Below are 16,706 nucleotides of genomic sequence, written 5' to 3'. Positions count from 1 at the left end.
CTGAGCCAGTTCTTCCAACTTGGGAAACCCAGAACCCAATTAACTTGAATTTTCCCCTAGTGGTTATGATTCCCAACTTTTTAAAGCCTTCTTTGTCTGCTTCCATTTGCTAGAGAGTGGCAAGAATGGTACATGAGAGGAGCCACAGACAAAAGCGTGAGATATTGACAACCGCCACGCGTACAATCTCATAAATTTAATCATGTGCACGACAATTTGAAAGATGCTAAAAAAGACTTTTGTGTTGTCGCTTTGCGTCCATCCACTGCTGCATCTCCAAGCTCGGAGCCTTGGTCACCACGTTACCCTACGCCCAAGCAAAGCCACTTTTGACTCTCTCATCTCGCATGCGCTCATTTTTGACTATAGCCCATATGCCCACAAATTATGTCGCTTATATAATTCTTTCTGTTCAATGTAAAATCCGCCACCCAAGTCTTGCATACTCTCCATTACAGTATTGAATCCATATCAGTACTGTAACATTCTTGCATCCTCAAAGCACGGTATGTCAGTCTTGTTTTCTCGCTACTACTCCTCTCCCATGCACTCAGCCAAAGGTACTGATTTTCTCCTCAAACCCGTTTTCCTGCGTGGGGTTTCTGGTTCATTACACCTGGTTTTGTTATTTGTCTTGTTTATCTCATGGGTGTGCAAGAAATTCAATGTGGGTCGTGGTGAAGGTCCAAAGGGAAGGTTTGAAAACACCAGGGGTTTGTACCATAAACAGAGTACTCTGTTTTGTTGTTTATGTGTTTCTCTGTTTAGTCTTGTCTTATGTTTATTGAATTACTTTTATTGGTATAGAAATGGTTGGTCTGATGAAGGGCTAGTGACTCTTTTGGATTTAGCGCTTAGGACACTCGCTTGGGGTGCACTTTGTCTCTACTTCCGTACCCAACTGTTTAATTCGGGTGAACCAAAGTACCCGTTTTTATTGAGAGTTTGGTGGGGTTTCTACCTCTTCATGTCTTCTTACTGTCTTGTTATAAACATTGTTCTCTATAGAAAACATGTTAATGTATACACTCAGTATTTTGTTTCGGATATCGTCTCTGTTGTCACTGGTTTGTTCTTCTCTTATGTGGGGTTTTTCGGTAAGAATGAGGGCACTGAAGATACCCTTCTCGAAGAACCTCTTTTGAATGGTGATTCAACTGCAAGCAATGAAGCAGAGTCAATTAAGTCAAACGGGGGTGAAACTGTAACCCCTTATTCAAATGCTGGATTTTTTAGCATTCTTACTTTCTCCTGGATGGGTCCTCTAATTGCTGTTGGCAATAAGAAGACATTAGACCTTGAGGATGTTCCTCAACTGGACCCCGGTGATAGTGTGGTAAGGAGCTTTCCAACCTTTAGAAATAAGCTTGCTGTTGAGTGTGGTACATTTAACAGAATGACCACACTGAAGCTGGTGAAGGCATTAATCTCCTCGGTATGGAAAGAGATTCTTTTGACAGCCCTTCTCGTGGTTATTTATGCATTGGCTTCATATGTTGGACCATATCTTATTGACACTTTTGTTCAATACCTCAACGGGCAGCAGGAGTTCAAGACTGAGGGCTATATTCTGGCTTCAGTGTTTTTCGCTGCAAAACTTGTGGAATGCCTCTCGCAGAGGCACTGGTTCTTTAGGGTGCAACAGGCCGGAATTAAGGTTCGATCAGTATTGATCGCAATGATCTACAATAAAGGTCTAACCCTTTCATGCCAGTCAAAGCAGGGCCACAGTATTGGGGAGATCATTAATTTCATGAGTGTTGATGCTGAGAGAATTGGTGAATTTGGTTGGTATATGCATGAGCCCTGGATGGTCCTTGTGCAAGTTGTTATTGCATTGTTAATTTTGTATAAAAATCTTGGGCTTGCTTCGATCGCAACTCTTATTGCAACTATAATTGTTATGTTGGCAAATGTTCCTTTGGGAAAATTACAAGAGAAGTTTCAAGACAAGATAATGGAGTCAAAAGACAGAAGGATGAAGGCAACATCTGAGATTTTAAGGAACATGAGGATTCTCAAGCTTCAAGGATGGGAGATTAAGTTTCTATCTAAGATTAAGGAGCTTAGGAAGACGGAGGAAGGATGGTTGAAGAAGTTTGTTTACACTTTTGCAATGTCCTCATTTGTCTTCTGGGGTGCTCCCACATTTGTATCTGTGGTCACTTTTGGTGCCTGTATACTAATGGGGATCCCACTTGAATCGGGGAAGATTTTATCTGCACTTGCAACGTTTAGGATTCTTCAGGAGCCCATCTATAATCTTCCCGACACAATCTCAATGATAGCTCAAACTAGAGTGTCTCTTGATCGGATTGCATCATTCCTTCATCTTGATGATTTGCAATCTGATGTTATAGAGAAGCTTCCAAGAGGTAGTTCTGATACAGCAATAGAAATTATTGAGGGAAATTTCTCTTGGGAATTATCTTCCCCTAATCCAACATTGAAAGATATAAATTTCAAATTGCAAAATGGCATGAGGATGGCTGTTTGTGGGACTGTTGGCTCAGGAAAGTCAAGTTTGCTTTCCTGTATACTGGGAGAAGTGCCCAAGATCTCTGGGACCATTAAGTTGTGCGGGACAAAGGCCTATGTTGCACAGTCACCATGGATACAAAGTGGCAAGATAGAAGAAAACATATTGTTTGGTAAGGAGATGGATAGAGAAAAGTATGACAGCATTCTTGAAGCATGTTCGTTGAAGAAGGACCTGGAAATTCTCTCATTTGGGGATCAGACAGTCATAGGTGAGAGAGGAATCAATTTGAGTGGTGGGCAGAAGCAAAGAATCCAAATTGCACGTGCTCTGTATCAAGATGCTGATATTTATCTATTAGATGATCCTTTTAGCGCTGTGGATGCTCATACAGGATCGCACCTCTTTAAGGTAATTTATTTCCCTATTCTAATGCCATTATATGAGCATGGCATGAGTTTTCTTTTCTTTTATTTTTTCTAATATATTCTGTACATAAGGTTGTTCTTGAACATATTCAAAGAAGGGTTAAGTTGAGGGACTTTAAAATCTTTGCAATTCCATTGCACTTCGTTCTGTATTGATTTCTGTGGTTGTTGTGTAGCGGGTTTTGAACTGTATTTACTTCTATATGGCAGCAATGTTTGCTGGGCCTTTTGAGCTCAAAAACAGTGGTTTATGTTACTCATCAAGTAGAGTTCTTACCTGCTGCTGATCTTATCTTGGTAAGCCATTTGTATTTACTTTCTTTCCGGCCTTTTTTTTTTTTTTTTTTTTGTGATTCAACTTGTGGAGATTGTTCCCTCTTTTGTATTTGTGAACTGAACCTATAATTGTGGTTAGGTCATGAAAGATGGAAGGATTACTCAAGCTGGAAAGTACAGTGACATCCTTAATGCAGGAACTGATTTTATGGAACTTGTGGGAGCGCATAAGAAGGCTTTGTCAGCTCTTGATTCTGCAGAAGCAGGGTCAGGTTCTGAAAGTACAAGTATGAGCATGGAAGATGGGAGTATGGCCAGCGCTAATGGGGTTGTGAAAAAACAAGAAAATAAAGATTTTCAAGATGGTAAAGCAGATGACATAATGGGGTCAAAAGGACAGATTATCCAAGAAGAAGAGAGAGAGAAAGGAAAAGTTAGTTTTTCAGTCTACTGGAAATATATCACTATGGCATACGGAGGAGCTCTTGTGCCATTTATATTGCTGGCACAGGTTCTCTTCCAGCTCCTTCAGATTGGAAGCAATTATTGGATGGCCTGGGCAAGTCCTGTCTCGCAGGACACGAAACCTGCAGTTGGTAGCTCTATGCTGATAATTGTCTATGTCACATTGGCCATTGGGAGTTCTTTTTGTATCCTTGTGAGATCGACGCTTCTTGTAACAGCTGGGTACAGGACAGCCACTCTACTCTTCAATAAAATGCACTTTTGCATTTTTCGAGCTCCCATGTCATTTTTTGATTCCACTCCAAGTGGACGAATCCTAAATAGGGTAAGTGGAAAAATGTGTATAATGCTCCTTTTTTAGGTTCTTAAGAAGGGCGTAGTTTGCAATTTTTGTGTAACTCTCTTCTTTAGATAAGCAATTCCTCTCTCTCACACACACACTCATGCACATGCGCACACACAAACACATCCTTTCAGATGAACATAATGGGTACAAAAGCTTTTGCTAAATTAGCTGTGTGTTTCCTTGCAGGCTTCTATGGACCAAAGTAGAGTGGATTTGAACATTGCATCTCAAGTTGGGGCAGTTGCTTTCTCGATGATCCAGCTTCTTGGAATTATTGCGGTGATGTCTCAGGTGGCATGGCAGGTTTTCATCGTTTTTATTCCAGTAATTGGAACCTGTATCTGGTATCAGGTATATCATCGGACTTCTTCAGAATGTTGTCTTACATATTATGCTGAAACATTGCTTAATTAGATAACTTCTCAAATGACATAATTGATATCATCATATGTTCAGTATACTACATTTTTTTTTTTTTTACATTTTCTGATGTCTACAAGCTACAAACTCTCATAGATAAAATGTCAAATCAGTATGCAGAGTTTTGCCACCTTATCAATATAAAAATCCCACCAAATTGCTGAATAAATAAAGACTTGTCATCAAGGTGTTTTCTTAAGATAGATTTTTGCCAAGTTGCTGGATGATGTAGTGTATTTTGCAGTGCTTTTTTTGCTTCAGAAATTTCTGTGTTAGAACTATTTAAAGAGCTGCTAATGATAAGCATCCATCAAACCTGGCTCCCATTATTAGAGTCTATTATTATCATTTTCTCATGTGGAGGGAGGTGTTCTCACAAATTTGTAATTCTGCAGCAATATTACATACCTTCAGCACGAGAACTAGCAAGACTAGTTGGAGTGTGCAATGCTCCAGTGATACAACATTTTGCTGAAACAATTTCAGGCTCAACAACTATCCGGAGCTTTGATGAAGAGTCGAGATTCAGCGGCACAAATATGAAACTGACAGATGCGTATTGTCGGCCAAAGTTCCATATTGCTGGTGCAATGGAATGGTTATGCTTCCGCTTGGATATATTATCTTCAATCACATTTGCCTTCTCCTTACTTTTCTTGATCTCTCTTCCAAAAGGTGTCATTGATCCAGGTAAATATATCCCATCTAGTGTCATACCATCAATTTTTCTTGCTCTTGCTTTAAATTGTTAAACGGAGCATGATTTATATCTTTCTGAATGCCTTTTTTTTTCTTTCTGGTTTCCTTTCTCTCTGAAGGCATTGCGGGCTTAGCTGTGACGTATGGACTTAATCTAAACACGTTACAAATGTGGGTAATATGGAATATTTGCGAATTGGAGAACAAAATTATATCAGTAGAGAGAATATTTCAATACACTTGTATCCCGAGTGAGCCACCTCTTGTGATTGAAGAAAATCAGCCAGATTATTCCTGGCCATCGCATGGAGAAGTTGATATTCGTGATCTGCAGGTACTTTCAGTTCTTAGTTTTTAACTACTGCCAAAAAGACGCAATGTTCTATATGGGGTTGTTGATGACTGACTTTTATGCAATGTATAGTAATTAATGATAATGGATTCAATGCAGGTTCGTTATGCCCCACAGATGCCACTTGTATTGCGAGGTCTCACATGCACTTTTCCTGGAGGAATGAAAACTGGCATTGTAGGGAGAACAGGCAGTGGTAAATCAACTCTTATACAAGCACTTTTCAGAATTGTTGAACCTACTGCTGGTCAAATAATGATAGATGGCATTAACATCTCCTTGATTGGACTGCATGATTTGCGCTCTAGACTAAGCATTATTCCTCAAGATCCAACCATGTTTGAAGGGACTGTACGAAGCAACCTGGATCCACTTGAAGAGTATACAGATGAACAAATTTGGGAGGTGGGTTGGTTTCTTTCTATGGTTATTGGAAGGATTTTCTCTTTGCTTTATTTTCCTCATAAAATAAACATGCACTGGTTATAGGATTTAATTGGTGGCACCTGCTTATTTTATTTTATTTAGTTATTTTTTTAATTTTTCTCCTCTATTTGATTAGGCTCTGGATAAGTGTCAGCTTGTAGATGAAGTTAGGAAGAAAGAAGGAAAACTTGATTCTGCAGGTTTGTCTTTTCAGCTTCTCTAGTGTAGAGGGTTAAGTAGAATATCTCAAAATCTTGTGGAAATTTAGTGCTTATATTTATATGGGTGCTGCAGTTAGTGAGAATGGAGAGAATTGGAGTGTGGGTCAGAGGCAGCTGGTCTGCCTTGGCCGTGTGCTACTCAAAAAAAGTAAGGTATTGGTGCTTGATGAAGCTACTGCATCCGTTGATACGGCTACGGATAATCTGATTCAGCAAACACTGAGGCAACATTTTTCCAACTGTACAGTCATCGCCATTGCACATCGGATAACTTCGGTTCTTGATAGTGATATGGTTCTACTTCTAAGTAATGGTTAGTATGACCATCTGATTTCATCTTAATCCTGTAGTTTCTGCTCCGACAGTATTTTCCAGCTTAGAATGATTTCATCATAATCCTTTAGTTTACCAGATTTCTTTCAATTCTTCTTGCAGGGCTTATAGAGGAATGTGATTCTCCAACAAGATTGCTAGAAAACAAGTCATCATCTTTTGCTCAACTTGTGGCAGAATATACTGTGGGGTCCAGTGCTGAAAGCTTAAGCAGATGACCTTAATTAGGCCCCGTTCAATTGTCCCACGTTTGTCGACAATGACGAAAATCAGTGGCTTTTCGATCTTGTTTGAACCTTTTGTGAAACATAACTTCTAGGGTTTTGGTTTCTAGTTAGTTGTTGCTGTGTGTTCTAGGCATATTCTACCAACAGATGATGTGCCCTTGTTGTGTTTTGATAAATAAGTTGTAACTTTTATGCTTGAAATGAAGCCTATATGTGATCTCAGATCTGGACTTGATTAATGGCTTCTTATGCCTCTTCACCAGTATGCTGTGGAATGGTAGGTTATATGTAACAGTTGAGAAATTGAAAGGGTTGTGGTTAAAACAACTGTTGGATGCATTATTCAAATATGAATAGTATTTTCAATTTTTTTTGCAAATGTTTTAGCATTAAATTGGATATATAATGATAATATATACTCTTTTTCAATTGTGATAAATATTTTTAGCATTGTTAAAGGTAATTTTTCCAATGCTTAAAGGAGTTTTCACAAACTTGCATATAGAAGACAAATAGCCAAACCAATGTCTCAATTATCAGAGGAGGAAGAAGAAGAAGAAGAAGACACCAATGCAATTATTTCAGTAATATCTCCAAATCCTCAATTATTTCAAGATCCTTAGGAAGACTCATATGGAGATTTGGATCCTCAATTATGGCTATTTTAAGAAGACTATCACCGCCTACATTTTGAACGAATGAAACATTAGAGTCCAAAACCAATTGCCGACACTAATTATAAAGGCAATCTACTTTTGATTTTCACAACTTATGAAAAATCTTTGGAATCTCTAATGTCAAAATATAATTATGAAGTGAATATGAACTATTTGATGGATTATTTTACCAATTTTCCAGAGACTATAAAAAAGATCCTCCTCTTTAGTCAAACTAGCATACTCAAATTGTTTAAACCCTAGACTCTATTGTCTAAAGGAAAGATGCAATTGTCAAAAAAGTTAGTTCCACATTTCCATTACTTTTATTTATTTATTTATTCCCCTTAATTTACCACTTAATTTGCAATTTCCCTCTCAATCTTTCAATTTGGTCAATGTGCCTACTAATCTACCATTGAGGTTGCAATGTCCTCATTAACCATCCAAAAGACAAAAATACCCGTAAAAGGAAAAAATAATAATAATTCAGTAAAAAAACTAATTGACCCACAATCACGCCATGGGTTAGGTTTTTTCTTTTTACTTTTTTCTTTTTTGCCTTTTATGGATTTCAAGGGTATTTTTGTCTTTTTGAAACTTTTACGAGTATTTTTGTATTTTTTGGGGCAGAAAGGGGGCAGGGCAACCCCTTACCAAATTAAAAGATTTAAAGGACATTATAAATGAAGTGGTAGATTGAGGATGTTAAGTATAATCTCATTTTTTTTCTTATTTGTTTTTTCAATTGATTTTCCACTTTCCACATCCATGGAACAAAATGATAAGGTTAGAGACAAACGGGTAAAAGCATTGAAACCTAGACAATCATCAATGAATAAAGCTACCACATTCACAAACTTAGTCAAACACATGCAAAGAAATGAAGAAGTATTATTAACTCTATCATTTCTCCTTAATTTACCATTTAATTTGCAATCTCCCTTTCAATCTTTCAATTTGGTCAATGTGCCTACCAATCTACCATTGAGAATGCAAAGTCTTCCTTGACCCTCCAAAAGACAAAAATACCCCTAAAAGGAAAAAATAATAATAAGGGAAAAGCCCGTGTACCCTCCCCTCAGACTACCACCTAATTAACAATGACTCTCCAAACTTTCACTTGTAACAATGTCTAGCCTAAACTACCAAAACATTATCAATGTCCCCCAATAACTACCCTTAATAAATAAAAACAAAAAATACTAAACTTCTAGAAAAAACATAAAATTGAAAGAAAAGAAAAAAAAAAACCCTTTTTATATGAAAAAAATTTAAAAATTTCGATTTTTTTTATACAAATTGAAAATTTTTCGTTTTTATTTTTATTTTATTTATATAAAAGTTTCCTTTTAAAAAATATATATATAAAAAAAAATTCCTTTTCAAAAAAATTAAAATTTTCGTTTAAAAAATCATTTTTTAAAAAAAATTATTTTTCTTTAAATGAAATTTTCGTTTTTAAAAAAATTATTTTTTTATTTTTTATTTTTTTCGAATTTATAGGAATATTTTTGTGTGGCATTTTTTATATTTTTGCTAGCTTTAGGAGACATTGTCATAATTGAAAGTTTAAGGAATACATTGTTAATTAGGTGGTAGTTTAAGAGTGTATGTGGACTAATAATAATTTGAGGCATGATAAAGGCACAACTTTGACCAAACTTTTCTCTTATATGGTCTTTTTTTTTAAAAAAAAAAAATTAAAATTTTTTTTTTTTTTGAAGCAATAACCTCCTATGGTCCTTTTTTTTCATTTGGTATCTTTAAAAAAAAAAAAAAAAAAACAGAGGTATTTTTCTTCATAATAATTACAATTTTTTTTTTAAAAAAAAATGACCATTTTTATGAAGAAAAATACATTTTTTTAAAATAAAAATAGCAAATTAAAAAAGAACCACATAGGATGTTATTGCTTCAGAATTTGTTTATATTTTATATTTTAAAAATAATAATAAAAAATAAGAAATAAATTGGGCAAAAATTGTGCAAAAAAATTGTGCATTTATCATTTCTTTAATAATTCAGTAAAAAAACTAACTGACCCACAACCATGCCATGGGTTAGGTTTTTCAATTGATTTTCTACTTTCCACATCCACCGAACAAAAATGACAAGGTTGGAGAAAAATGGCTAAAAGCATTGAACCCAATACAATCATCAATGAATAAAGCTACCACATTCACAAACTTAGTCCAACGCGTGCAAAGAAATGAAGATATGTAATTATTAACTCTATCATTTTCAGGTTGCTCTCAAAGAGCTTCAAGTTGAATCAAGGACACACATTTAGTCAAACACTGGCAGACAAACTAAAGTTGATTGAAATGTGACCCCTTAGAGAAATGAGCAAATCATAAACTCAAAAATGGTTTAAAGTAAGTTACAATATTCACCCTTAAAAACTAACTTGTAGGAGGGGGTGTCCAAAAGTTTATATACACATAGTTAAGATTATACTTCAACCATATAAAACATTTAGGATCGTAACATACTACTACTACGTCTTACTGCCAACGTTCGCCGCTCTCTACTCTATGAACAATATTAGAACTTACCTCGACTTGTAAAGAAAGAGATTTTAAAAACTTATATACACATAATTAAGATTATATTTAAACCATATTAAACAATTAAAATCGTAACAGTATCAATTCATTTAATATCATGTGTGTCAAACTTTGCTTTAAGCTTTTGAAACTAGCGATAATTTTAACATACTCCAATGATCATTATGGACTTACATTCAGACAAAGCCATTGATGTATATTAAATATATTTGCTGTTCCTCAATTTCTATTTAACATTTCACAATCTTAATTAAGTGAATATTCAAATTTTAAATATTCCTCATCTTCTCCTATAAATGAACAATCCGTCAAGTATTTTTTTTATTTTTTTTTTTACTAGTAATGCTAGAAATTACTCTAGTATCTTTTTTTGTATTATTTCAAAAATGATGTGCCTCTTAAAATCACCATTGAACTTGTGATTAATCACTATTTTGCTACTGTAATTATTAAAATATTTTCTTTTTTAGTCTTTTTTGAACATAATCTGCTAGAAGTTAAAAAAGAAGTCATATTTACTAAATATAGCTAATATGAGAATTTTAACTAGAAGATGCTCTTATAATAAAAGGTAAAGTCTGCGTACTCCTTAAACTACCACTCAATTGACAATATCTTTTCCAAATTTTCAATTGTGACAATGCCCGCCAAACTATTAAAATATTGTCAATGTCTCCTCAAAGTTAGCAAAAAGATAAAAATGTTCATACATATTTCTCAATAAGATAAAAATATCCTTATAAATTCGAAAAAAAAAAAAAAAAAAAACTTAAAAAATTAATTTTTTAAATCGAAAATTTAAATTAAAAAAAATTATTTTTTATTTTTTTAAACAGAAATTTTTATTTTTTTTTTAAAAAAAATATTTTTTTAAACTTTTTTAAAAAAACGAAAATTTTTATTTTTTTAAACGAAAATTTTTTATTTTTTTTTAAACTGAAATTTTTGTTTAAAAAATTATAAAATAAAAATAAAAACGAAAATGTTCAATTTTTATAAAAAAATCGATTTTTTTTTTTTTTTCTTTATAGTAGCTTTAGGGTTTTGTTTTATTATTCGAAATATATAATATAACAATCAGCAGCTTCTTTTAAAAAACCGATATTTTTTAAATTTAGTTCATGAGTAACCGAACTTACTGAGATCACTTTCATTAGCCGCAATTCACTCAAACTCCCCATTTATCCGATAAAATATTAATTCCGTATTAATTTAAAATTAAATCTTAAAAAAAAAAAAATTGAAGCCACCGGCCACCCCCCCCCCAACTCTATGGTGGTGGTAAGCCACCCTGTGGGTGGTTTGCTAGGGTGAAGCCACCCCCAGGTGGTTTGGGGCCACCCCAAACCACCCCTGGGGTGGCTCGTGACCACCCCATGGGTCCCCAAACCCCCAATGGTATGGCCGCAGGCCACCCTAGGGGTGGCCCGCAGGCCACCCCTCCACCCATGGGGGAGGTTTGGGGTGGCTCGCGGCCACTCCTTTCCACCCATGGGGTGGCTTGGGTTGGCCTCCGGGCCACCCCAAACCACCTGGGGTTGGTCGCAAGCCGCACCCCATAGGGGTTGGGGGGTGGCCAGGGGTGGCACCGCCACCCTTGGCCACCATTCAATTTTTTTTTAAGATTTAATTTTTTAAAATTAAATTAATATTTTAATTAGATAAAACATAGAGTTTTGAGTAGACTAACGACATTTAATAAAAATTGACGGTAGGGAGTTTCGAGTTACCCAGAAATTAAATTTCCAAAAAAAAATAGGCAGAGAGTTTTTAAAAAAAAACGCGTTGACCTAAGAAGTTTATATATAATTTTCCTTATTAACTTTTAAAAAAAAAAGTTTACTAAGGTAGTTTAGCCATTAGGAGAACATTAATAATATTTTAATAATTTAGGGGCATTGTCAAGTTTGTGGAACATTGTCGGGCGGTAGTGAAGAGTACTTCCCATGTAATAAACAAAGGTTGCCAAACGTATCTATGCATCCTCCCAAGATTCTCACACTCTGCTCTCTTGGTTATTTCCGCTATTAATGGTGCAGCCTCCTACTTGGATTTTAACTTTTCTCTGATCATTGGATATATTCTTCAGCAACTTAAATGCTTTCGCATTTGGACTGCTACGAAAATCTCCCGAGTGCTAATTCTCTAGCAAAATCAGCTTCTCTGTTTCTCTGTTTCTCTGTTTCTTGGAGAATCTTGCATCCTTAAAGCACGGTATGTCAATATTGTTTTCTCGCTACTACTCCTCACCCATGTACTCAGCCACAGGTACTGATTTTCTACTCAAACCCGTTTTTCTACGTGGGGTTTCTGGTTCATTTCACCTGGTTTTGTTATTTGTCTTGTTTATCTCATGCGTGTGCAAGAAATTCAAGGTGGGCCGTGGTGAAGGTCCAAAGGGAAGGTTCAAAAACACCAGGGGTTTGTACCATAAACAGAGTACTCTGTTTTGTTGTTTATCTGTTTCTCTGTTTAGTCTTGTCTTATGTTTACTGAATTACTTTTATTGGTATAGAAATGGTTGGTCTGATGAAGGGCTAGTGACCCTTTTGGATTTGGCGCTTAGAACACTCGCTTGGGGTGCACTTTGTGTTTCTTTCCGTACCCAACTGTTTAATTCGGGTGAACCAAAGTACCCGTTTTTATTGAGAGTTTGGTGGGGTTTCTACCTCTTCATTTCTTCTTATTGTCTTGTTATAGACATTGTTCTCTATAGAAAACATGTTAATGTATCCACTCAGTATTTTGTTTCGGATATCGTCTCTGTTGTCACTGGTTTGTTCTTCTCTTATGTGGGGTTTTTCGGTAAGAATGAGGGTACTGAAGATACCCTTCTCGAAGAACCTCTTTTGAATGGTGATTCAACTGCAAGTAATGAAGCAGAGTCAATTAAGTCAAAGGGGGATGAAACTGTAACCCCTTATTCAAATGCTGGATTTTTTAGCATTCTTACTTTCTCCTGGATGGGTCCTCTAATTGCTGTTGGCAATAAGAAGACATTAGACCTTGAGGATGTTCCTCAACTTGACCCCCATGATAGTGTAGTTGGGGGCTTTCCAACCTTTAGAAATAAACTTGAGGCAGAGTGTGGTACAATTAACAGAATGACCACACTGAAGCTGGTGAAGGCATTAATCTGCTCGGCGTGGAAAGAGATTCTCTTGACGGCAATTATGGTGATGATTTATTCATTGGCTTCCTATGTTGGACCATATCTTATTGACACTTTGGTTCAATACCTCAATGGCCGGCGGGAGTTCAAGAATGAGGGCTATATTCTGGTTTCAGTGTTTTTTGCTGCAAAACTTGTGGAATGCCTCTCGCAGAGGCACTGGTTCTTTAGGATGCAACAGGCCGGAATTAAGGTCCAATCGGTATTGATCGCAATGATCTACAATAAAGGTCTAACCCTTTCATGCCAGTCAAAGCAGGGCCACAGTAGTGGAGAGATCATCAATTTCATGAGTGTTGATGCTGCGAGGATAGGTGACTTTTCTTGGTATATTCATGATCCCTGGATGGTGCTTGTGCAAGTTGCTATTGCATTGTTAATTTTGTATAAAAATCTTGGGCATGCTTCGATTGCAACTCTTATTGCAACTATAATTGTTATGTTGGCAAATGTTCCTTTGGGAAAATTACAAAAGAAGTTTCAGGGCAAGATAATGGAGTCAAAAGACAGAAGAATGAAGGCAACAACTGAGATTTTAAGGAACATGAGGATTCTCAAGCTTCAAGGATGGGAGATGAGGTTTCTATCTAAGATTAACGAGCTTAGGAAGACCGAAGAAGGGTGGTTGAAAAAGTATGTTTACACTTCTGCAATGACGTCATTTGTCTTTTGGGGTGCTCCCATGTTTGTGTCTGTGGTCACTTTTGGTGCCTGTATGCTAATGGGGATCCCACTTGAATCAGGGAAGATCTTATCTGCACTTGCAACATTTAAGATTCTTCAGCAGCCCATCTATAAACTTCCAGAGACAATCTCAATGATAGTTCAAACTAAAGTGTCTCTTGATCGAATTGCATCGTTCCTTCGTCATGATGACTTGCAATCTGATGTTGTAGAGAAGCTTCCAAGAGGTAGTTCTGATACAGCAATTGAGATTATCGATGGGATTTTTTCTTGGGAATTATCTTGCCCTAATCCAACATTGAAAGATATAAATCTCAAAGTGCAAAATGGCTTCAGGGTGGCTGTTTGTGGGACTGTTGGTTCAGGAAAGTCAAGTTTGCTTTCCTGTATACTGGGAGAAGTGCCCAAGATATCTGGGACCATTAAGTTGTGTGGGACTAAGGCCTATGTTGCACAGTCACCATGGATACAAAGTGGCAAGATAGAAGAGAACATATTGTTTGGTAGGGAGATGGATAGAGAAAAGTATGAGAGCATCCTTGAAGCATGTTCCTTGAAGAAGGACCTGGAAATTCTCTCATTTGGGGATCAGACAGTCATAGGTGAGAGAGGAATCAATTTGAGTGGTGGGCAGAAGCAAAGAATCCAAATAGCACGTGCTCTATATCAAGATGCTGATATCTATCTATTTGATGATCCGTTTAGCGCTGTGGATGCTCATACAGGATCCCACCTCTTTAAGGTAATTTATTTCCTTATTCTAATGCCATTATATAAGTATAGAATATTTTTTCTTTTCTTTTCCTTTTTTGTTTCTAGTATATTATGTACCTTGTTGTAGTTTGTAATTTGTAGTTTGCATGAACGGTTTAGACACAAAAGGTGGAGGCATGTTAGTCTCTACTTGTTACATAGCCTACTACACATCTTATTATATCGGGTTAGAGAAATATCACTATGACCAAAATACCCTTAAACCCTAATGACTCACAAACCCTAATAACTCTTCTAACATACGTAAAGTTGTTGATGAACATATTCAAAGATGAGTTAAGTTGAGGTACTTGAAAATCCTTGCAATTCAATTGCACTTTGTTCTATTTTGTATTTTGTGGTTGTTTGCGTAGCTGGTTTTGAACTATATTTACTTTTATATGGCAGGAATGTTTGCTGGGCCTTTTGAGCTCAAAAACAGTGGTTTATGTTACTCATCAAGTAGAGTTCTTACCTGCTGCTGATCTTATCTTGGTAAGCCAGTTGTATTTACTTTCTTTCCAGCCTTTTTTTTTTTTTTTTTTTTGTGAATTCAACTTATGGAGATTGTTCCCCTCTTTTGTATCTATGAACTGAACCTATAATTATTGCTAGGTCATGAAAGATGGAAAAATTACTCAAGCTGGAAAGTATGGTGATATCCTTAATTCAGGAACTGATTTTATGGAACTTGTGGGAGCGCATAAGAAGGCTTTGTCGGCTCTTGATTCAGCAGAAGCAGGGTCAGCTTCTGAAAGTACAAGTATGAGCTTGGAAGATGGGAGTATGGCCAGTGCGAATGGGGTTGTGCAAAAACAAGAAAATAAAGATGTTCAAGATGGTAAAGTAGATGACACAGTGGGGTCAAAAGGACAGATTATCCAAGAAGAAGAGAGAGAGAAAGGAAAAGTTGGTTTTTCAGTCTACTGGAAATTTATCACAATGGCATACGGAGGAGCTCTTGTGCCATTTATATTGCTGGCACAGGTTCTCTTTCAGCTCCTTCAGATTGGAAGCAATTATTGGATGGCCTGGGCAAGTCCTGTCTCGCCGGACATGAAACCTGCAGTTGGTAGCTCTATGCTGATAAATGTGTATATCGCTTTGGCCATAGGTAGTTCTTTTTGCGTCCTTGTGAGGTCCTCACTTCTTGCAACAGCTGGGTACAGGACAGCCACACTACTGTTCAATAAAATGCACTTTTGCATTTTCCGAGCTCCCATGTCATTTTTTGATTCCACTCCAACTGGACGAATCCTAAATAGAGTAAGTGGAAAAATGTGTATGATGATCCTTTATTGGGTTTTGAAGAATGGTATAGTTTGCAATATTTGTATTACTCTCTTCTTTGGATTAAGCAATTCCTCTCTCTTGCGCATGCACACACAGAAAAACACGTTCTTTCTGATAAATGTAATGGGTACAAATTTTTTTGCTAAATTAGCTGTATGTTTCCTTGAAGGCTTCTACGGACCAAAGTGCTGTGGATTTGAACATTCCAAGTCGAGTTGGGTCTGTTGCCTTCTCGATGATCCAGCTCCTTGGAATTATTGCAGTGATGTCTCAGGTTGCGTGGCAGATTTTCGTCATTTTTATCCCAGTAATTGGAACCTGTATCTGGTATCAGGTATATCAGCTGACTTCTTCAGAATGTTGTCTTACGTATTATGCTGGAACATGGCATAATCTGGTGACATTATGCTGAAACATGGCTTAATCAGAAGACATCTCAAATGACATAAATGATATCACCATATGTTCATTTTTATTTTTTTTTTATGACGGGAAACCTCGACAAGGCAGAGTCTTTCAGACCCATCCCTGTAGAGTAAACCTCGGACCCGTACAGCGCACCCTCGGAAGTTTTCTTACACGGATTAGGGTAAATTGCTGGCTTTTACACTAGGGGGTGTGGCTCGAACTTGGGATCTATGGGGTGATACTCCCTAAGACCACAAGCCTCAACCACTAGGCCAACCCTTTGTGGTTAACCATATGCTCATTTTACTACATTCTTTTACATTTTATGATGTCCACATGCTACAAGCTCTCATAGATAAAATGTCAAACCTGTATGCAGTGTTTTGGCACCTTATTAATATAAAAATCCCACCAAGTTGCTAAACAATATAGTTTTTTTTGCCGTGGCCTTTTTGCCTCAGAAATCTCTGGGTTAGAACTATGTAAAGAGCTGCTAAT

The 16,706-nt window shown here is 36.5% G+C and overlaps 1 protein-coding gene and 1 pseudogene across 1 annotated transcript; both read left to right on the top strand.

Annotated features, from left to right (window-relative positions):
- Positions 1 to 499: 499 nt before the first annotated feature.
- LOC132176579 (ABC transporter C family member 3-like) lies at positions 500 to 6,994 on the top strand. The gene is made up of 10 exons (XM_059588827.1): positions 500 to 2,890; positions 3,118 to 3,204; positions 3,323 to 3,973; positions 4,181 to 4,345; positions 4,810 to 5,104; positions 5,233 to 5,447; positions 5,565 to 5,870; positions 6,028 to 6,091; positions 6,186 to 6,425; positions 6,548 to 6,994. Exons 1-10 carry the CDS (start codon positions 509 to 511, stop codon positions 6,661 to 6,663), a joined length of 4,521 nt encoding a protein of 1,506 aa, XP_059444810.1. The 5' UTR covers positions 500 to 508; the 3' UTR covers positions 6,664 to 6,994.
- A 5,048-nt stretch (positions 6,995 to 12,042) lies between these two features.
- LOC132176581 (ABC transporter C family member 3-like) overlaps positions 12,043 to 16,706 on the top strand; it is a 6,667-nt pseudogene continuing 2,003 nt past the window's right edge.

Source organism: Corylus avellana, chromosome ca3, assembly GCF_901000735.1.
Source record: "Corylus avellana chromosome ca3, CavTom2PMs-1.0".
NCBI lineage: Eukaryota > Viridiplantae > Streptophyta > Magnoliopsida > Fagales > Betulaceae > Corylus > Corylus avellana.
Note: the sequence above shows the minus strand (reverse complement) of the source record. Positions and strands in the feature narration are given on the sequence as shown.

Coding starts and splice junctions, on each gene's coding strand:
- LOC132176579 (XM_059588827.1), top strand. CDS start 509: ATGTCAGTCTTGTTTTCTCGCTACTACTCCTCTCCCATGCACTCAGCC. Junction 3,974..4,180: donor GTGGACGAATCCTAAATAGG/GTAAGTGGAAAA, acceptor GTTTCCTTGCAG/GCTTCTATGGACCAAAGTAG. Junction 4,346..4,809: donor GAACCTGTATCTGGTATCAG/GTATATCATCGG, acceptor GTAATTCTGCAG/CAATATTACATACCTTCAGC.